Source organism: Phalangium opilio, unplaced genomic scaffold, assembly GCF_054372755.1.
Source record: "Phalangium opilio isolate 3A_F unplaced genomic scaffold, DU_Popi_V2 ptg000070l_1, whole genome shotgun sequence".
Lineage (NCBI taxonomy): Eukaryota > Metazoa > Arthropoda > Arachnida > Opiliones > Phalangiidae > Phalangium > Phalangium opilio.
The window spans coordinates 12,903,380-12,924,245 of record NW_028324182.1 but is presented as its reverse complement, the minus strand read 5'-3'; the positions used below and the strand labels follow the sequence as shown (position 1 = coordinate 12,924,245).

At 35.6% G+C, this 20,866-nt stretch overlaps 5 protein-coding genes and 1 long non-coding RNA gene across 6 annotated transcripts; 3 read left to right on the top strand and 3 right to left on the bottom strand.

Annotated features, from left to right (window-relative positions):
• Positions 1-508: 508 nt before the first annotated feature.
• LOC149661751 (uncharacterized) lies at positions 509-774 on the bottom strand. Its single transcript, XR_016369043.1, has 2 exons — positions 741-774; positions 509-673 (listed from the first exon to the last, which is right to left on the bottom strand). It is a non-coding gene; the product is annotated as an uncharacterized LOC149661751 (long non-coding RNA).
• A 3,163-nt stretch (positions 775-3,937) lies between these two features.
• On the top strand, positions 3,938-9,088 carry LOC149661750 (uncharacterized). Its single transcript, XM_089843802.1, has 5 exons — positions 3,938-3,974; positions 4,052-4,136; positions 4,335-4,425; positions 8,467-8,773; positions 8,862-9,088. Exons 1-5 carry the CDS (start codon positions 3,938-3,940, stop codon positions 8,873-8,875), a joined length of 534 nt encoding a protein of 177 aa, XP_089699928.1. The 3' UTR covers positions 8,876-9,088.
• A 553-nt stretch (positions 9,089-9,641) lies between these two features.
• LOC149661749 (uncharacterized) lies at positions 9,642-10,656 on the bottom strand. The gene is made up of 3 exons (XM_089843761.1): positions 10,322-10,656; positions 10,067-10,247; positions 9,642-9,998 (listed from the first exon to the last, which is right to left on the bottom strand). Exons 1-3 carry the CDS (start codon positions 10,623-10,625, stop codon positions 9,842-9,844), a joined length of 642 nt encoding a protein of 213 aa, XP_089699887.1. The 5' UTR covers positions 10,626-10,656; the 3' UTR covers positions 9,642-9,841.
• Positions 10,657-10,929: 273 nt separating this feature from the next.
• LOC149661748 (uncharacterized) lies at positions 10,930-12,236 on the top strand. The gene is made up of 3 exons (XM_089843748.1): positions 10,930-11,178; positions 11,235-11,394; positions 11,467-12,236. Exons 1-3 carry the CDS (start codon positions 10,968-10,970, stop codon positions 12,110-12,112), a joined length of 1,017 nt encoding a protein of 338 aa, XP_089699874.1. The 5' UTR covers positions 10,930-10,967; the 3' UTR covers positions 12,113-12,236.
• LOC149661747 (uncharacterized) lies at positions 12,223-13,797 on the bottom strand. The gene is made up of 2 exons (XM_089843737.1): positions 13,623-13,797; positions 12,223-13,522 (listed from the first exon to the last, which is right to left on the bottom strand). The coding sequence occupies exons 1-2, from the start codon at positions 13,664-13,666 to the stop codon at positions 12,307-12,309; spliced, it is 1,260 nt and encodes a 419-aa protein (XP_089699863.1). The 5' UTR covers positions 13,667-13,797; the 3' UTR covers positions 12,223-12,306.
• Positions 13,798-13,907: 110 nt separating this feature from the next.
• Positions 13,908-20,065, top strand: Srrm1 (Serine-arginine repetitive matrix 1). The gene is made up of 12 exons (XM_089843695.1): positions 13,908-14,085; positions 14,269-14,484; positions 14,655-14,953; positions 15,023-15,208; positions 16,283-16,558; positions 16,619-16,850; positions 16,912-17,024; positions 17,518-18,241; positions 18,385-18,537; positions 18,604-18,753; positions 19,593-19,709; positions 19,822-20,065. The coding sequence occupies exons 1-12, from the start codon at positions 14,062-14,064 to the stop codon at positions 19,966-19,968; spliced, it is 2,637 nt and encodes an 878-aa protein (XP_089699821.1). The 5' UTR covers positions 13,908-14,061; the 3' UTR covers positions 19,969-20,065.
• The last annotated feature ends 801 nt before the right edge of the window (positions 20,066-20,866 follow it).

Below are 20,866 nucleotides of genomic sequence, written 5' to 3'. Positions count from 1 at the left end.
CAAAGTACAGCGATATTTACTTATTAATGAATAATCTGCATTTTTATTTACATTGGCACCGCATTCTCCCTATTTATTCTCACATAAACACAGGCACCCCCGTATTAAGATTATGTAAAAGCCCAGCTTTTTCTAGGCCAAAAAAGGAACCTGCAGATGATTGGTTTATCACCTTTAGCGTGTTATTTCTCTTGTTATATTAGTAAATTTAAATGGGGTCTGTTTAAAAAAATGCGGGAGTTTGTTGGTTGTTGGAAAATTTCACGTATAGAGGGGGGAAAAGCTTGGGGGAGGGGGCATTGTATATTTTCCACGAGTGATTGCTATATAGGGGAGTATTGTTGTAATATTGCCCTGGTAACGTGCCTAGCATGCGTTGTTGAGTATGTGTTCTTAGTTAGTTTCTCGAATATCTATTCTTAGAAGAAAAAGTATTTGTTACTTCGCGGCATGTTGCGATGTAAAGAAACAGAAAAAAAAAGACGATTGTGAAAGTCATCACGACGTTTAAATAAAATTTATTTTAATAGTATCTATTAATATATTTGTATATTTTTAGGAGGGGGATGAATTCGCGAAAGAGATGACCGTAATTGAATAAATTAGAATTTAAAACATATTCTAGCAATTTGGGAACGGTCAAGATATCTTCCATTAGAGTGACGTCATCTTCCTTAAATAAATAAATAAATAAATACGTTAATTGCTTGGCATATATGGGTGATCTTTGTATTTCTTACTTCGATTGTGTTGGTGCATTTAATCTAGAATTCTTATTTCAAGATCACGGTTTAATTTGGGTAAAAGAAAAAAGAAAAAATTTGACCTTATTTCTGAACCTTTTTCATTTTGAAAGGATACTGACCTCCTCTCTTTCTCTCTGTCTCTGTCTCTCTCCGGACCTATATAATAATCCGAAATGATTATATACGATGTTGTTGCCTTTGTTTTTGCGCGTAAACCAAAAAAGAAAGAAACAACCGTATCTCACTCGAATATGCCAAGAAATCGTGAAGAAAACATTTCTCATCTCTTCATAATCTCTTTCGTTTCTAGAAAACTTAGTAAGGTCTTCCGTTAATCTTTTTTACACCATGGCGTAAATAATGAAAATAAATAATAACAGATTAGGGTACAACTGCGCTAAAAATAAATTCAAGAAGTTTATGTACAAGGCGATTCTAATAAGTCTGCCATAAAATGAAGAGGTGTGTTCCTAGGGTCAAACATGGGATCCCAAACATTGATGGACCACCTAAAACATGAATGTTGTTCTTCGACACTTTCTATTGACCTTATGAACCCTCCTTTCAATTTATGGCAGACTTATCATAAACATTCTGCGTATTGTTTTCAATCCGAAGTATTTTGTAATTTATTTAATTCTAGTTTAAGAGGTGTATGAAAATTTCATCTCCCCCATTCTATATAAATTTTAATGATACTAGTTTTAGCAGCGTATCGCTTATTGTTCTGACCCGTTTTACTCATCCAGTCGTAATGTTTAGATGCTGGGACGGGCCCCTTAGGGAGTTTGTGTTGTCTCAACGATATTTCAACATGTTATAGGAGAGTTTAGTTGCCCAATATAATATACTCCATAATTTTTGATAAGGAAGCTCAGTTTGTTTGGATCCCACGTAAACCAAGATGAGTTAAGCCCTGGTATAACCCATTAAGTCCTTAATCTTTCTTTATTAACTGTAATTAAGATAATTACGTCGTAAGAAATGTATTTTAAAATTAAATTAGGAAATATTAATCGTAAACAATCATTGATCGATTTCTCGAATCGATTCTTTCCGTAGCTCAAGGATATTTTGCGGTAACCGATATAGTTAATGTGTGATTCTTTCCTGATAGTTAAATGACACGCCCATGATGTAAAATTTACTTACCCTCGCACTGGAAAAACAATTTTTAATTTTTTTAAAGGTGGGGGAGGGGTAGGGGTAGGCCGAGGAATTTTAACCAGAATTAAATGAAAGGGAAATTGTGTAATAATATTTTCTCGACCGGTGAAAGTTCTTCCGCGTTTCTTTTCGACTGGAACTTACATTAGATTAATATTTTTTTTCTTCTTCTTCTTTGGAATTCTAAATTAAGAAAATATATTATTTGAAAAAGCGCTCCCAGCTTTAAATGAATAGAAATTTCACGTAAACATTCTCCTTTTTTGAAAGAGCGATTTTCTTTCAATAGGTCTAAGGATAGAACTATATTAATTCCGTCTAGATTTGGATTTAAGCTTTTTTTTAACATTTAATCAAAAGGAAGATGGGAAAGGATTTGCTATCATGTAATTAATTTTCACAATTGGATTGTTTTAAGATTTATATACTTAGAATTAAGCGAGATATTTTTGATTTCATAAGTATAGTTATCTTTGAATTATCTGTAATTACGTATTAGATGATAAGTGATAAAAACTGGTGAAATTAAATTGAGGGTGATAAGGAAAATTTTTATCGATTCTTCTACTAATTATAAGACCAATTTGCATAGTGAAACATAGGCCTATGTGTAATTTTCAATTTCCAGTTTCATCGACCTCCATGCAGTTTAGTGTAATGATTTCCTCCATGTCTATCTGATCTCTTTTCCTACTATATATATTTGGTCAAATTTCTATTGTCAATTTAAGTTTAAAGATTCGAGGAATGATTTGTTGTCTCTAAAGGAGTAAACAGTAAACAAATTTTATTTCCACAGTCTTATAGACTTCCCTATCTTGTTTTTATTTGTATTTAATTTGTTTGTATCCTTCTTATCTAGATTCGTCAGACTTTAATCATTTATTCCGATAAAGATAGTGACACTTTTAGGAATTTCCAGATATAAAAAAAAATGTTACGAACTCTTCCTCTTAACCGTATTTATGTCTGTATATATGAGACGAAAAAGTGTGTTTTTTTAGGTAAAAAATAACAATTTAGGGTCTAGGTACATAGCACGAGAGAGAAATCATTCGAATGCAATTCACGCTCTGCATCTTTGAGTCTTTTCATGACAGCTTTTAACTAATTTTTATGTTTATTTTCTTTTTCTTGTGGAAAAAATGTGAAAATTTAGTTGTAAACTGGTTCAAAACATTTTTTTTTTCTTGTCTCTCGAACGTCATATAGTTTTGTTAAGTCCTTTCTCAACACAAGCGGTTTATTTATTTTTTTTTTTTTCAATTTATGAAAAATTTAGTTTACGAGGTATTGATAACAAAATTTATTTTCCCAAAATTGGGGCTCTAAAAGTATTTTGTCCTAATTTAGTACAATAATTTTAAATTTCGAATGTGTAAATTTGTTTAAAAATTCAACGGCTGGCTTATTATTGCTTAACAACAATAATATGTAACAAAATAATTACTAATAACGAATTTAATTAATCCCGTCCCCTCTTTGTGTAGAAATTAGAAACACAATTGAAATTTATATTACGCTGTCTTCGTCTGGTAATACGAGTAATAATTTCACAAAAATTCAAAATACATATTTTTCCTTATCCCGTACATAAAAATGTATGTATAGCTTGCATTTTTTCACGTAATTATCACAAACGAACAATATATATTATTTTTTATCTGTTTCTTCGCTGACTGAATAAATCGAACAGGTTTGACCAGAATATGAAAATCAAACGAAGAAAAAAACATTCCTCCTAAAAATAAACCTTTTTCTAAATTTCCTGGTTATATGCCGTAAACAACTAAAAATGGCAATTTCGTTAAGACCCTAAAGGACCCGATCCTAAAACTTTTGGGAGTTAACGGTATATATAAAGAATTCATTGCCCGGCTTATCCAAATACCAGATTAAAAATATCTTCACCGCCTTAAATGTTATAGAATTTTGCGTCTCTCTCATCGTGTAAGAGGCTGCGTTACGACATCCGTTATAAGCTCCTACGCTAAACATTTGATCCCCATCTCGCCTAGGCCTAAATGTGGACCAGCCAGAATTCGCCCTTTTTTCAAAAGGGTCTGTGCAATTTTGGTGATGCTATATTTTTTTAGACAAGCGGATGACGGGTTTTCTATTTTTTTTTTTTTCATTAGCAACACTTCTTTTAAAAAAGAGAGTCCGGATACCAGTTTATGTTCATCAATTTAGAGCCAGTAAAGTTAAAGGCAGCCACAAGGCGTTAATTTATAAACTAATTTGAGCTTTAATTAAATTGTATCCAGTTTAGAAAACCATTTAAGAAGTGTTGGCATTCTGGTTTATGCAAAATATGCTCCAGTGTCGTGACCTTTCTAAACTGAACTAAACTAATAAACGCCCAGCCAGATGTGGAGAAGCGTCGAATGGCACAGTTTTTTCTTATTTTGTTATTTTTAGTTCGGGCACCCAGGAATTTTTAGTCCGTAGTGGTTTGGGAGGAGTTGCTCCCAGAAAAATATTAGGGTCAAAGGTTAAAACCTTGAGAAGGGTAAGAAAAAGAAAATAGTAATCTTCATTCTAGTCTCGTAACATCTTTTTCATCTTTTCTTTCTTGGAAAGAAAACGATTTAATTTTAAGTATAAGTGTGTTGGCCTGACTTAGTAGCGGTTCAAACACCCCTATTTCTTTCACTACAAACGTTTTTAAAATATATTTATATAATCAACCCCGTTAATACATTCTACTGTATGCGTGAGTGTGCACCGTCTTCTTCACGATCCAGTTTTTTTCTTGTTGGCGTTTCTCGATGCGCTACCCCTCTTTTATACTTAATTTGTTTGTTGAATTATTTATTTAGTTTGAAGCTGTTGTTTTTAGGTATAGCTATTAATGCCCGTGATGCCCTAAGCTATCTATTATTTACTCGTTTCGTATGTATGTAGTATAATTGCAGACTTGAGAAAGAATATTGTTGTTTATATAAATATATATACGAGAAGCGCGAGTTATGGATGTATCAATTGGGTTTTTAACCATCTCGTATGACGAAAATATTAGTTTCAGCTGCCCTGTAGTAGTAGTAGTAGTAGTAGTAGTAGTGCCACATTACCGCCTTTGACAGTATAAAAATTTTCGTTCGTCATTGAAGGGAGAGTGAAAGGGGAGATAAGTGGTAAGGTGATATTTTTTTCGTTAGTTTGTATTTCTAAAGCTACTTTTCCATTGAAATTTCTCTTCTAAACAGCTTTTTCCATTGAAATATCTCTTCCAAAACAGTTTTTCCCATTGAAGTATCTCTTCCTAAACAGCTTTTCCCATTGAAATTTCTCTTCCAAACAGCTTTTCCCATGGAAATTTCTCTTCCAAACAGCTTTTCCCATAGATATTTATCTTCCAAACAGCTTTATCCATAGGAACGAAATTATGACAAGGTTAAGCTGGGTGCTTGGTAGAATTCCTATAGTCAGATAGTTTATAATCCGAACTCGACCTCTTCGCCCTAGAATATTATGAACGAATTGACACTTTTTTTTCTCGATGCAGGAGATAGGGCCAAAAGAAAAGAAAATATTTAAAAAAAACCTAAAAAATAAACGCCCATTTAATAATTATATAAACAATTTCATTTTGAAAGAAAACGGGTCGCAAAAAATATGGTTTTTCTTTTATTATTGTTATTATTTTTTTGTACTTCAGGCTGTTGTACTTATCATCATTTTCTCCTCCATCTCATCAGCGCATCCCATTATGTTTCTAAGCAAAGAAAACGGTTTTTTTTTCTTTCTTTCTTAAACCTCCCACTACAAGTTCTCTTCTTAAAAAAAAAAATAAACCCCTAAGACAATTATAGAATCATTTCGCAGGAAAAACAATGAAGTTTTGTTTTATTTTAATGAAATGAGAGAGAGAGAGAAAAGAAAAACAAGAAACCATTAATGGAATTTGTCAAAATGTTCTCATTACGTGTTTTTTAAACTTGAAATAATTTAAGAATGTGTTCAGGGATGGATATACGATGGTAACTTGGAGTTTTCTTAGTTCGTAAACCGAGGGTATAATCACTCTTATATTCATCGTACAACCATTACGGTTTCAATTCAGTATTTTCTATGGCAGAGTACAGTCACAAGTACCTATTAAACTGAGTAACTGACCCCTCGGTCGAAAGAAATTTAGTCGAATTTTGGCCAACTAAGAGCTTTGAAGAAATGGAATGTTTTGAAAATTTTACAGTGAAACTTAAGAAAATACATGAAAAACTATGATCATGTTTTAATATTCAAATTTCAAACAGAAATATTTAAAAGTTCCGTTAGGGAATTTACTCAAGAGAAATTTATTGCAAAATAATTCTATAATGAAATGAAATGTTTTATAAATCGAATACAAATTTTATTTTTTATTCTATATTTGAAAGCCTACATTTAAAAATAATTTAAAAACATTTTTTATTTTGTATTTGATAAGAGGCTATATAGAAGTGGTGGAAATCTCAGTGGCAATGGTTGAAGTGTTTTGCAGGGGGGTTCCTGGTAAAATGAATTTTAAAAAAATCACTTTTACTTAAGTGTTTCCTGCTCCACGGCATCGGCCATAGCTTATTTTCGTTCGTATTTATCAAATAGTAATTTAAAAGGCCAAAATGTGTCCGAGAAAGAGAAAAAAAAACTATCTCCGAGTTATATTTTTAGACTTCCCGAAAGTTAAATAACGAAATGGTTGAATTGTTTGCGTGTTTAAATTCCGGTTTTAAATAGGGGGGTATTATTTCTTCACGCCGTAATTGCCATTTTATCCTTATTTGTAGCGCCGTTTACTTGTAAATTACAATTTCATTAATACAGTTTAAAATAGACCATTATCGTATTCGTAAATATATTTAAATTATTTTATTTTCGAATTCTTCCCTTTCTGAGAGAGTGTTTGGATTATTGGTCATAAAAGGAAATTATTGCTATATTTGCGTATATCGTATATCAAAATTCATTGCGAGGCGTATCGCTACATTACACAATACATCACTAAAATATATATTTATACGCTCGCTTCTTTGAAACTAATGGGCCGTAACATTTTATATTTTCTGGATTATAAATTTAATATCTTATAAATCTCTTAGATTTTGCTAAGTCCTTTACATTACATCCATTGCAAAACCTACGAAACATAATTTGGCACATTCTGCTGATTGAACTTTGACTATTTAATTCATTGTATTTCATTAAAAAAATTACAAGCTATCTTGGTCTCCCGGAATATGGCAGCTTGTATATTTGGTTATCCAAGTGTTTTTAAATCGAAAGATTTAGGCCAGGTAGAGAAAGAAGAAAAACGTTTCTCTCTTTCTCTCTCTCCATCAATTCGCTGTCGGGGGTTTGCAGCATGGTCCTTCTAATTCCTGAAAAGTATAGGATAGGTATACGCAAGATGATGGGAGGGATCTTAAGAGGCAGACTTCTCAGGATGGAGGGAGATTCGCTAAAGATGTTGACTCTAATAAAGGTCACGACCTGGGAAGCAAAAAAGGCGCCCGGAGACCTATTTTCTTAACCTGGAGGGGAGGCTGACAGCCTCGAGAGAGGTTTCTTATTTATTTTTCTTAATTTTTTCTTTTCTATGCTATATACTCAAATCGGGCGAAAGTTCATATTTTATTCAATTTTAATTATACGCAGTCTTAGGTTCTTATAGAACTTCAGTCTTTTTTTTGTTAGATTTTTGCTGGGGTTTACGCGTGGAAAATCTCTTAAGGCTTGGCCCCGTTTTTAGTGTCAATAATGTAAAGCCAAAAGTGTCTTGTTATTTTTTTCATAAATAATAAATTTTGTTTATTTCTTTTGTACGTAAAAATACACTCATATTTTCACGTAGGTGTAATATTTTTTCCTAGACAATTAAGTCGTGTAATTTAGCTCGAGACGTCTTCAGTCTTAGAGTCTTAAAACAAGGAACTGTTAGTTTTTTTTCTGTTATAAATTATTTACGTGAAGGATAAAGCCATTCTTATTTGGAGTCATGGAATGGGGATTCTTAAACAAAAGCACAATGAATTATTTAAATATGAAACGCGCGGTTAAGTTTTTAACGAGGTTTTTACTTTCATAAGACGGTAGTTACTCAGTTCTTGGAGGTTAAAGAATAATCCTTTGTTTATGCTAAAGATATCGAGACAGTTTACGGTCTGTTTCTCTGGATATTTTAATTCAAAGTGAATATTTGGATAGGCTCCATTTATAACGTAAACACGGGCATCCAGACTGAAATTTAAATTATTAAAATCTCATTTAAGGCTTAAGCATAACCTATCATTTTCGTTAGTAGTAAAAAAGAAAATACGTCTTGGGCTCTTCAAAGTTTTGGAAAACAGATTATACACCACTCATTCAGATTGAGTGTTGATATCACTATCGAACGATGTTTCAGCATGGGTTCATCGAATCCATAGCTGTTTTTCTTTAAACTTCACATTGGGTGTCTTGTGAAATCCTCGGAAATGCGTAAGAAATCTTGGTGGCATGATGGACCACTTATATGAAATCAAAGTGATAATTTCAAGTGGATGGTTAGAAATAGTGTGAACGGTTTAAGTATAAAAGAACCCTAAACCAAACCCAAGACATCATTCGAGCTTCGATCACCAGTTGTCTCGAGTCACCTCTAACCGAAGCCAGGAAGAACACAGTTACTATTTACGAAACCATCATGAATCGAGTCCTGTTGCTTATTCTACTCTTGGGTCTCATCGCTACTCCACTTGTCGTTGCCCAGGGTGGATACCGACATCATGGAGGAGGAGGAGGGTATAGGCCGTACGGAGGAGGTGGTGGAGGTGGTAGATATCGGCCATATGGCGGAGGTGGCGGATACAGACCTTACGGAGGTGGCGGTGGAGGAGGTGATGATATAGATGAACCAAAAGGATATATACTTCTATCCTTTTAGGATTATTATAGTCAATCTAATGGATTTTATTTGATTTAAAGGACGATGGCATTAATCTCCAGGATTCAAAACCAAATCGTATGAAGAAGGATTAAACGGGAATACGAACTTATAACAATATTTTTTGATAATTTGATGTTTGTCCCTTGATTTATATAAACCTCATTAAGTAATACACTTGTTTTAAATTTTCTGAACCACCACTTAAATTCAAATAGTGGTATCTTTGTGCTTATCTTAATTCAATAAAAAGCGACGTCTTGGAAAATTTTGTCTCAAATCTCAAATGAATTACAACCCTTGAAAAAAACTTGCAGTGTTTACGGTTGTCAAGTGGTTCTACTACAAACAATAACACATATAAGAACCGAGAGCGTATGAATTTTCATTCTCCGTGTCCTCGTACGTTTCCAGTGCCAATTTGGCTTGATGTATGAGGGAACTGGAACTAGTACAACGTTCTCGGGTCTTAAATGGGTTCTTGTTATGAACTATAAAAAGGCTACAACAATCATATTGAACTCTTCATTGTAACTTGAGCCGTCAAGCCCATACTAGCCTTTCTATAAAGTCTATGAAATAAAGTTATTATCATTATGAAACGAAGCATCATCTTTTTAATTGTCGCTCTCATCTGCCTCATGTCGGTTCCGTTGGCCATTGGACAGTTCGGACATCCATTGTTTAGGCATCACAGACGTCATTACGCAAGAAAATATGGTCGTCACGGAGGAGGATACGGTCATAATTTTATACCACGTGGTCATGTCGGATAATATATTATTAAGCCAATGCGATGAAGAATAATTTCCGGAAAAATATTTCATGATAATAATATTAAAATGTTTATTTCAAAGGAAAATTTGTAAGATTTATGATTGCAAAAACATTAAACTTAATTTATTCTCTGATTCTTAATCGAATGCTTCATTTTAATTTAATTTCTATGTTCGTACACATTCAAAAGTTTTTAAATTTCATTAATACGTGGCATTTTGTTGTGACGTCAATAATGCCATTGCTAATCGTAATATTTATCGGCCAGTTCCTTCAATTCTAAGTTGGTTCTTCCACATGTACCCAAATTGCGACGACATTGAGTGCTGCCACTTAGGCTCTTGCCCAGGTTATAAGCAGAAGTGAAAATATCAAAAACTGGGTTAACTGGGGCTGAACCTCTGGAAATACAAGAAGATAATATTTTAGATTTAAATGATCAATGTTTCCAAAGAAATCAGGTACGTACCCAAAATATTCAAGGACTTGTTCTCCAAAGTGTTCGTAATATCGTGGTTTGGTGACACTGTTGCAAACTAAAACTGACGTGCAATCGACTCCTATTCTTTGCCTCAAATCACCCAGGACGTCTTCAATGAGAACATTGTGTTTATGACCTTCATGTGGTCCGTCTTGTCTCTTCCATCTCCCTAGAACCGAATTGATTGTGAAAAACACATCTCTGGTACTGACAGAAGAAAAGCTAATCTAATAGTAAATTAACCATATGGCTGCTGGTATGGTGGTACATAAGGTGGCCTGTAGGGAGGCACATAAGGCGGTACATAGGGAGGGTCATATGGTGGTACGTAGGGAGGGTCATATGGTGGTACGTAGGGTGGATAATGTCCTCCATGATGTCCTCCATGATGACCACCATGACCAGGAAAGTGCCCAGGGTAGTGACGATCCTGTCCTTCCGTTTCTGTCGTTTGGGCTGCGTCTTCGGTGTCCTCTTGATCCTCAGTAGCGCCTAGAATAAGGACGCACAAGATGAGATTAACCCCGAGAAATAAAAGTGACTTCATCTCGGCCGTTTTAATTTTCCCTTCCCAACGTCGCCTTAAATACGTTTATCGTTTAAGTTTTGTTATCATTAATCGTATTTGCGTTTTGAAGAACTCTGAAGCACCATGGGATTGCAAAATTGACACTTTGCTCCGTGACTATACAACGGGTTAAGGTTTTATCAAAACAACTTATAAGGCAACTTAAAATTGTTTTTAATCCTTTAGGGGTAAGCGACCCTAAAACGTTTTGGAGTCTAAAGCCAGTTATTTTCTTATTTATCAGCTTCACCTTGATAAACCCTCTTGTGTATAAAAGCCACGAATCTCGGGACCATTCATTTTCAAAAATCTAATGTCACGATGAAGCATATATTGTCCCTACTCTTCCTTGCGTTTGTGATCCACCTTGCCTCTTCTCAGGTTGGATTCGTTGCCCATCATGAACGACAAGCTCGGCAATATGACGGTGATCGAAGCCGACCTTGGCATAGACCGTATCCACCCTACTATGGGCCTAGACCTGGACCTAGACCTAGACCTAGACCACCGTACTGGAGGGATCATCCTTGGGGTGAGATCTTTTTCTGTCTTAAGAAATATCTTAAGATTTTAACATTGAAACTCAAGGTGGCCGTTACCGAAGGGATGTGGACGTTAGAATCAACGACGTAGTCAATGCAGTTATCAACAAGTACGGGAGAATATGCACTGCGTTCTTGATTTGCAACGTTGGTGCCAATTATCATAAATTTGATAGTTTTGGCGAGCAAGTCTTCCAGTACTATAGGTAGACTGGTAACAATTGGTACATTAAGACCCGGTAGTCAACCTAAACGTTTGGTCATTGACATAATTTCAGCCTCGAAAAGCCAGAGGTTATACTGAAGGAGACGGATGACCTGAGCTACGCTTTCATTCTTGGAGATACTTACCAAAGAAACCAAGTATGCTCCTCTCGATTGGCCAAATGTGATACCTCTATAGAGTACTTGAAAGAGTTTGCGAGGCAAAGATACGCCGACAATCGACCTGAACCAAAGCCACAACCTGAACCGGAACCCGAACCAAAGCCACAACCTGAACCCGAACCAAAGCCACAACCCGAACCCGAACCAAAGCCACAACCCGAACCCGAACCAAAGCCACAACCCGAACCCGAACCAAAGCCACAACCCGAACCGGAACCGGAACCAAAGCCACAGCCAGAACCAGAACCAAAGCCACAACCGTGCCCCGAACCTGAGCCAAAACCTCGTCCTGAACCCGAGCCAAAGCCTCGTCCTGAACCCGAGCCAGAGCCTCGTCCGGAACCCGAGCCAAAGCCTCGTCCGGAACCCGAGCCAAAGCCTCGTCCTGAACCCGAGCCAGAGCCTCGTCCGGAACCCGAGCCAAAGCCACGTCCGGAACCATATCCAGAACCAGTCACATTACCATATCCAGAACCATTCACATTACCATTCCCCGAACCTATCACATTTCCATACCCTAAGCCATATTATGATTGAGAGTAAAAACCACGTAAGTGTAAAGTTACTTGGTTTTTAGATACTCTACATTGTGTACGCGTTTGGCAATATATAACATATTAGAAATAAAGCACGCACTTGCAAGTACATCAAAATTAAAGAATTTTTATTTCACAGATTGCATGTACATGTAAAACACCGGGAAATATGAATTTTATTTTTTTAACTTAAATCTAATGAAGATTTTGAGAAACATATTTTAAGTGATCAATAATTGTTTTTTGAAGCACATTGACAATGTTATACAATGAAAGAAAATTATGTTTACAATGAACTATTCCCATGGGTCCCGAAACCTGATCCACTAAAGTTTTATGAACTTGAGTAATTTTATTCATAAGTGTACTTTCAATGGGAGGAATTAGATATTCACAAAGGCTGGCAAAACTAGATAACCAATCAAAATACGCTTGACTTTTAAAGTCAGGGAATTTGGCATAATCAATATGACTTTGCAAAAAATCTAAAGAAATCTCTTCCTTATCAAAATCTGTCACGTGACTAGTTTGAAAAGGGTTGTTTTCCGAGATTTCTGGTGATTTATTTATATGACTATCTACATTTTTTTCTGGAAATGTTGGACTTTGTTCTGGTAGAAACGTTTCCATAATCACCGGATGAATTATTTTATTGTCATTAATATCAATATTTAATTGCGTTTCATTTTCTAGACTTAAATTTTGGGGGTGTCTCTCTTCCAAGTGTTTATTTAAATCTAAAAGCGCTGGAAATGTTTCAGGGCATTGGGAACAATTGTGTGTTTTTATAGGCCTATTTAAATGTATTTTAGAGTGTCTCTTCAAGTCTGATGGATGTAGGAATTTTTTGGGACATTGCAAACAGATATATTTCCTCTCTTGGGTATGAACAAGCGTATGGGACTTCAAGTAGCTCTTTTGGGTAAAATTCTTATTGCAGATGTTGCAAGTGAAAGCTTTGGATAATTTGCCAAAATGAGTTTTCTTATGACGTATTAAGGAGCTATAATGTCTGAAGAATTGGTCACAAAATGGGCAACCCAAGGGTTTCTCATTTGAATGTTTTAATTGATGCTCTTTTAAAGCAATTAATGAGGAAAATCCTTCCTTGCATTTGTCACAACTAAATGGCTTCTTTCCTTCATGCCACAGACTATGACGTTCTAGGCAGGATAGTGATCTGAATATTCTTGAACAGTTTTGAACTGAGCAAGGAAATTGGGATTGAGATGCCAAATGAGCTGGACAATAGACTTTGTTTTTTGGTAATCTTTCAGCATCAGGAATGGTGTCATCTGATTCATTTTGAGCAACACACTTTGGACACCAAGAGTTGGAGTTTGATTCGTCAATGACACTATTATCTAATGAGGGATCATCTAAGTCTTCATCTGAGAAATCTAATTTATAACTAGAATAAAGTAACCACACATTGAACACAAATATATATATATGAGTAAAGAATAAATATATAATGCCACTGACAATTAATGACTATACTGTCACCTTACCTATCCCACTTAGTCGGTTTACGATTTACTCGTAATTTAGGCATTTAAATACTAATTATCATGATAAATTCAATTACGGGTTTTCGCTTTCGTTAAGTGTAAATTTTGCGCTAACGCCGGATGGCGCTAATAGGTTTCCCTAAGTCCATTGGTGTATATCAGTCACGTGACGCATTTTTCCCTTTCGTTAAGTGTAAATTTCGCGCTAACACCGGATGGCGCGAATAGGTTTCCCTAAGTTCATTGGTGTATATCAGTCACGTGACGCATTTTACGCCATTTTTATCCATAATTTGCATAAAGCTTATGCTTATCCAAGTTTCCAACTCGGCGGCGCTTTGTCGGCGGTTTTGATCTTTACGCTGTAAAATTATTGTCGACGGTTTGGATGATAAATAATTATAATTATTAAATGTAAAGAACGCCGATATACTTCAGAATGACGGATGCTGGCTTTTTCCGCGTAAGTTTTACATTTAATACCGTAATAAGTCACTGGCGTTTTAATGAATTTTCGATTGTAAGCCTTGGTCAATAACTGACTCCATTATCCAATCCACTTTTTTCTAAAGCGTTTATAGCCCTAGACTAATACTTTTTAAGACAGTTTGTGCACGGAAATTTAGTTTATATTTTAAATTTTAAGGGTACGAGCGCGGAGCAGGATAATCGCTTCAGCGACAAGCAAAAAAAGTTGCTCAAATCAATGAAATTCAATGATCAGGTTTTTAAAAAAGTGGATATTAATAAAGTCAATCTTGACACCATTAAACCATGGATTGCAAGCAAATTACACGAAATGCTTGGCATAGACGACGATGTATTAGTTGAATTTGTATTTAATCAGTTAGAAGCTGATAAGGTAAGACTTACCTTACTTATTAACTTTACCTACAATAGAAAGAGTAATGGCACCTACTTGCCTTTGACTGTATTAAGCTCTATGGGTAGTTAACATGGAGTGCCACTACTCTATTCTATTTAGTTGATATTTTAACTTTGCATGTGTATTTTTTAAAAATTCTTTTTTAGTATCCAGATGCCAGGATGATTCAAATCAATCTTACTGGATTTTTAAATGGGAAAAATGCTAGGGAGTTTGTTACTGAACTGTGGGGTCTTCTTTTAAGTGCCCAAGAAAACATTGGTGGGATTCCAGCTCCCATGTTGGAGCAAAAGAAAGAAGAAATAAAAAAACGTCAAGAAGAACAGGAAAGAATTCAAGCTTCTTTGAAGAAAGTTGAAGAAAAGGAGCTCATGAAACATTCACCAATCCCTAAATCACCCAGCCCTCCTCGTAAAAAGGAACCACCACCACCACCATCCAACCAGTATTAAATTTAATCTTGAAAAGTTTTTAATCTTGATTAAATTTCTTATTAAGTTAAAAAATTTTACAGCTCTAATAAAGAAGAGTCTCGTGGTGGTAGTGGAAGACGTTGGGGATTATCAACTCATAATAGTGGTGGTGGGAGGCGTCACTCTCCTTCTCCCAGGGCTAGAAGATCACCATCTCCTAGACAAAAAAGATCACCTTCACCTAGACCCAGGAAATCACCCTCACCTCGCAGGAAGAGAAGATATAGGTAAGTTTAAAAATGATCCTGATGACTTTCTTGCCTTGTTATGGTCTTAGAGAAGATAAAGCTTTAGTTTTAAGCGAGGGGTCGGACGTTCGGAATTTTAGTGTACGGGATTTTGAGATTTCAAGATTTTAACAAAGATTTTGAGATTTTGCCCCAGATTTTGAGATTCTGACTCTGATTTTAGAAATCTGGAAATCTAGTCCAAGATTTTAAGATTTCGGGATTTTAAAGGAGATTTTCAGATTTCGAAGAAGATTTTGGGATTTTGTTCAGGATTTTCAGATTTTGAAGAAGATTTTGGGATTTTGTTCAGGATTTTCAGATTTTGAAGAAGATTTCGGGATTTTGTTCAGGATTTTCAGATTTTGAAGGAGATTTCGGGCTTTGGAACAAGATTTTCAGATTTTGAAGGAGATTTCGGGATTTGGAACAAGATTTTCAGATTTTGAAGGAGATTTTCAGATTTCAAGATTTTCAGATTTTGAGGAGATTTTCAGATTTTGAGGAGATTTTCAGATTTTGAGGAGATTTTCAGATTTCGAGGAGATTTTCGGATTTTGATATTTTAGATTTCGGGATTTTACGTTAAGATTTCAGGATTTCTAGATTTTAATGTGAGATTTCGGGATTTTAGGTGAAGATTTCAGGATTTTCAGATTTTAAAATAGGGATTTCAGGATTTTCAGATTTTAAGGTAGGGATTTCAGGATTTTCAGATTTTAAGGTAGGGATTTTGGGATTTCTAGATTTTGACGTGAGATTTTAAAATTTTCAGATTTTGACGTGAGATTTTAAGATTTTTAGATTTTGACGTGAGATTTCGAGATTTTCGAGAGAGATTTTAAACAAATTTCAAACGAAGTGTACGGGATTTTGACAAACGTCCGACCCCTTGGTTTTAAGACACTCTCACAAATAAGAATGGAAGGGGGGGGGGAGAAAAAACAAAGTCCCTGGGAGATAGAAATACCTTGAGGGAAATGTTATAGACACATTCTCGCCAGTGTATTTTGTTTCCCAATAAAGCTGATTGAATGAGGAACAAAAACCACAGTCCTACTATCCTGTTGCCAGGTCGCGAAGTGCCAGTCCGACAAGTGGGAATGGCCCTCCAGCTGCGAATCCAGCACCTGTCCAAGCTCCCCATCATGGACCTTCACCACAACATACCAGGAGGTCACGTTCTCCCTTACCACCACGTAGGACCTCTAGATCTCCTCTTGGACAAAGTCAAAGAAGGCAATCAAAGTCACCGGTGCAACCTAGATCTCAGCATCATAGGACCACCCAGTCACCAGTCAAGGAAACTTTGTCTAGAAGCCCGAGAAGAGATTCAAAAGGATCATTAAAGTAAATACTTAAAAGCCCTGTAAAATTAAGAGAGTTGTTTAATACATCATCTTAATTTAGGAAGAAAAGCAAAAGCAGGTCATCTTCGGAATCTTCTTCAAGGTCTTCGAGTGAAGGTCCAAGTGGAAAGAAATACAAGGGTGATAATAGAAAAGATGCCCCTTTTGAGTTAGCCCCAAAAGTTGATTCAATTCAAGCCAAGAGACATTACCGGTCTCATGATATTAAGGCTAATGATTCGGATAGTAATAGTGGCTCCTCTGGAAGTGGACCTAAAAAAGATAGAATTAAGGTGAAATTTGAAATGAATTCTAAATCCTTTTTAAATCCTGCTTAATTTATGATTGTTACAGCATAGGGAAAGGCAAAAACGTTCTTCATCCGGTTCATCATCATCATCCTCTTCAAGTTCAGCTTCACCTCCTCCTAGAGCCACTCGTGACCGAGATTCACCAAGAGCTAGAAGGTAATAATACTTAAATTGGTTAGACATCAGGGGTGTGCGAGAACTCGTTAACAACACATTGAGATACTCGAGAAAGATTCGAGTAGCTTTTTAACATTTTAAATACTCTGACAAATACTCGAGTCCGAGGCTTACAACTATAGCAGACGATGAGTTCATGATCATTTATTTTGAAAATCACCTGTTCAATGTTTAATTGATCACTAACAATCTTTTTGAACTAGTTCGATATTAGATAATTGAACATCTTCGTTATTTTCAAGAAATTTACAAAATTGCTACTCGACAAGTCAATATTTCAGACTCGATAATTACTCGAAAGAAGCAAAATTTGACCTATCTAAATACTCGATACTCGAAAGTATTTTTGAGACTCGGCTCGATACTCGATAAGAAATTAGTTTCGATACTCGGACTCGGCTCGAAACCGAAAAAACGGGACTCGCACACCACTGTTAGACACACATTAAATTGACTGTTTATTGTTTTACAGACGCCCCAGTCCTCCTAGAAGAGGAGGAAGTAGTCCCCCTAGAAGGGGTAATAGTCCTCCTAGAAGGGGTAATAGTCCCCCAAGACGCGGAAGTCCTTTTCATAGAAGAAACTATAGGTCCCCAGTAACCAATCGCGGAGGTGGGCCTAGGAGATCTTTTAGTCCAGACAGGAGAAGATCCTATCAAGGATGGGGTCCTAATAATGACAATTATAGAGGAGGTGGTCCTGATGATAGAGGTTTTGACAGAGAAAGGGGTGTCAAGTATAGAGAAAGGGAATTAGAAATTAGATACAGGGAGTCCATCAGGGAGAATGACAATCCTAGAAGAATGAGAAGCCCTCCTGGACGAGTCAGTCCAGGTGGAGGCAAAAGGAGGGGTGATTCTCCTCCTTTTCCTGATAGGAGAAGACAAAGATCACCTAGAAGAACTTCTTCACCTCCTAGGAAACGCAAATCATTAAGTCCTAGAATTCCCGTTAAGAAAGAGGACAGAAGTCCTAATGTTTCAAGATCAGCTTCTACTTCATCTACCGGTTCTTCGTCCTCTAAGGATTCAGCTCCTGAACAAAAGGACTTAAAGAAGACTGGTCCACCTCAAAAAATATCCAAGAAGAAAGTTTCCAGAAGCCCATCTCCTCCTCCAATATCAAAATCTATTAAAAAGAAAGAGAAATTGAGCTTGGATTCGGAAAAACCCAACGATGGTGGTGAAAAAATATTGGTAATTGTTATATTTGAATATGTTTTGTTTAGTTTGTTGTCCGGGTTTTAAATTTCTTTATTTTAGACTTTAGGTACTATTTTTTACTTCCCCCTCTTCAACTACTTGTAAATTGTGATCATTTTTCAATAACTTACCTACAGAGCAAACGTTCTTCCTCTAACAAGAGCAGAAAGAGAACATTATCAGAATCTTCAGGATCCGCAAAATCTGATTTAGACGGAGCTAATAAGAATAAGAAGACTGATGACAAAGGAATTTCACGTTCAAAGTCTCCGTCAATAGCTAAACCTAAAGTATAGTATTAAATAGTTAGTTAGGATTAAAATTAGGTAGAAGTTTCATTTCTGTTCAAATGATAGGAGGGAAAAGTTCGCGAAATGACCAAATCTGACCCTGAACCGGTGGTAATTAGAGCCAAACTTGAAATTCCAGAAGATTTGCTATTACAAGATGAATGGGTGGAAAAGAGAATTAAACCACCGGGAAGTGGTGGCTCTCATCAGTCAGATGTAATTCAAAATTCCTATTTTATATAAGGGGTGGTGATGGTTATTCCAGGGCCCCCAGAGGTCCTATAATTCCTATAAAATCCTATATTTTTAAAACTGTCCTATAAAATTCTATATTTTTGGCAAAAATCCTATAAAATCCTATAATTTTAAAATTTGGGCGAATTTTAAGCAACCCATCAATACTCAGGTCCAAAAAATATCATAAAATGGGGATGGTTTCCCTAATACTGTAGCTTATCTAGTTAAAAATAGCTCGGTGTATTATGGTTCTGATAACTAAACATTCAGTGTGTACCACCATGGTGAGTTTTGCAGCTAATAGGCAGTCATTTGCTAGATCAAAAAAGGCGGAAAATACTTTTTCGCAGTACTGTTATTTATAAAAAGAAAAATTAATATTTTACTGTCCTATATAATCCTATAATTCTGGAAACCCCTGTGTAGTAGACCCCAATTTTTTAGTATTGTTGGATGGGGGGCAAATAGGACTATAAGATACTCAAAGGACATCCCCGTATCTCTAGTAGAACCAGAGTTATGAGCCTCCAAAGTTGGGTGTAATGCTATTCCTATGGAGGCTTGTATGTTTATCAACATTTAGCTTAATTACTCGGCCCCTGTTTGCAGTACTGGTTCTTTAAAAAAGAGAAAGTTGATATTTTTGTGTCCTATATAATCCTATAATTCTGGAAAACCGTCCTATAAGATCCTATATTTTCATGAAAAAAGTCCTATAATTCATATAAATATTTTCGAAATTCGGCTGGGGGCCCTGATATTATTCTTATTCCGATAAAAAATTTATTACACATCTAAAGCATCTAATTATTAATCAGGATTCTGAAGGAGATGGTTCCAAGAAGAAACGTAAGAAACATAAAAAGCATAAGAAACACAAGAAACATAAGAAACACAAAAAAAGTAAAAAGGGATCCGGAGACGAAAGAGAAGTTGTAGGTTGAAAGCGTTAAAAACAAAAATCTTCCAATCATTAAATCAAAGTTACAAATCATAAAATCTTGGGTCTTTTTCTTTTCTTTTCTTTTTTTATTATAATTTTTCAAGGTTCCAGCTTCTTTAGAGGCGGATTTAGGTGGTAAAAGCAATCTGGAAGAGTTGGAGAGAAAGTTAAGAGAGCGAGCTTTAAAATCAATGACCAAAGCCGCTTTACGAGGGGAGGGAGTAATGCCAGAACAAGGACTCGCGAATTAGTCGTTTTGTTTTTTCAATTAAGAAAAATGTGTACAAAAAGTCATTTCTTAATTATTATAATAGAAAATAACAATTAAAATAAATCATTTTCACCAAATATTGACTAATTTATTTTATTAGGTTTTGAGTTTTTGTACACCGTAATTTTAATTTCCAACAATTAGAAATAAAAGGGGACAGAAAAATAAGATAATGTTATTTATATTTAATTTATTAACAATTAATTATTTACGGTATTTTTTCAAATTTCCCGCCCATGTTTTGAGAGTAGAAACAAGGTCACGTGAGTACTTAGTTTAACCATAGCCCACTTGATCACGCACGCTGGCTGCACGCGCTTTAGAAGCCCGTCCAAACGATTTTTTAGCCATATCGTAGTATACGATAGGCTCTTAGTTTGACCCGAGCCGTCGTAGTAGTAGTAGTGGCCGGGGTTGTCGCTTCGTTATCGTCAGATTTTAGCTTAAAAGGAACTTTATATTACCAGTTTACCACAACCCACCCATAGGGGTTACTGGGCTCGGTTAGAGATTTAATTTTAATTAAAATTTTTTCAGGTCAGACCCGGGATTCGAACCCGGGCCGCTGGCGTAGTAGCCAAAGATTCTACCCACTCAACCATAGAGACTTGATAGAAACCTCGAGTTTTTTATTATTTATTCTTATCTCTAAAATGTCGGGGTGATGTGGGGTGGGGTACCTCTTAATCTGTGGGGTCGGAAACTTTTGAATTTTTATCTGTGGGGTCGGATACTTATGAATTTGTATGTTTGGGGTTTTGATATTTATTTTTTCTTTATGTATGTGCTAATTAAATAGATAACGATTTTCCCCGTTTCCTACCTCGCTCCTCATGTGTTTCGTTCTCGTTCGGTAGCTATCGTCATCTATGTTATGT

Excerpts from the sequence above, each read along its gene's own strand:
- Srrm1 (XM_089843695.1), top strand. The coding sequence starts at position 14,062 with ATGACGGATGCTGGCTTTTTCCGC. Across the intron at positions 14,485-14,654 it reads ATCAGTTAGAAGCTGATAAG|TATCCAGATGCCAGGATGAT; the intron begins GTAAGACTTACC and ends ATTCTTTTTTAG. Across the intron at positions 18,538-18,603 it reads CGTCAATAGCTAAACCTAAA|GAGGGAAAAGTTCGCGAAAT; the intron begins GTATAGTATTAA and ends TTCAAATGATAG.
- LOC149661750 (XM_089843802.1), top strand. The coding sequence starts at position 3,938 with ATGTGGACCAGCCAGAATTCGCCCTTTTTTCAAAAGG. Across the intron at positions 4,137-4,334 it reads GTTAAAGGCAGCCACAAGGC|TTCGGGCACCCAGGAATTTT; the intron begins GTTAATTTATAA and ends TGTTATTTTTAG. Across the intron at positions 4,426-8,466 it reads AGGTTAAAACCTTGAGAAGG|TATAAAAGAACCCTAAACCA; the intron begins GTAAGAAAAAGA and ends GAACGGTTTAAG.
- LOC149661748 (XM_089843748.1), top strand. The coding sequence starts at position 10,968 with ATGAAGCATATATTGTCCCTACTCTTCCTTGCGTTTGTGATCCACCTT. Across the intron at positions 11,179-11,234 it reads CTGGAGGGATCATCCTTGGG|GTGGCCGTTACCGAAGGGAT; the intron begins GTGAGATCTTTT and ends TTGAAACTCAAG. Across the intron at positions 11,395-11,466 it reads CAAGTCTTCCAGTACTATAG|CCTCGAAAAGCCAGAGGTTA; the intron begins GTAGACTGGTAA and ends ACATAATTTCAG.
- LOC149661747 (XM_089843737.1), bottom strand. The coding sequence starts at position 13,666 with ATGCCTAAATTACGAGTAAATCGTAAACCGACTAAGTGGGATAG. Across the intron at positions 13,523-13,622 it reads AAACCGACTAAGTGGGATAG|TTATAAATTAGATTTCTCAG; the intron begins GTAAGGTGACAG and ends ACTTTATTCTAG.
- LOC149661749 (XM_089843761.1), bottom strand. The coding sequence starts at position 10,625 with ATGAAGTCACTTTTATTTCTCGGGGTTAATCTCATCTTGTGCGTCCTT. Across the intron at positions 10,248-10,321 it reads ACCATACCAGCAGCCATATG|GGAGATGGAAGAGACAAGAC; the intron begins GTTAATTTACTA and ends ATTCGGTTCTAG. Across the intron at positions 9,999-10,066 it reads CAAGTCCTTGAATATTTTGG|AGGTTCAGCCCCAGTTAACC; the intron begins GTACGTACCTGA and ends TTGTATTTCCAG.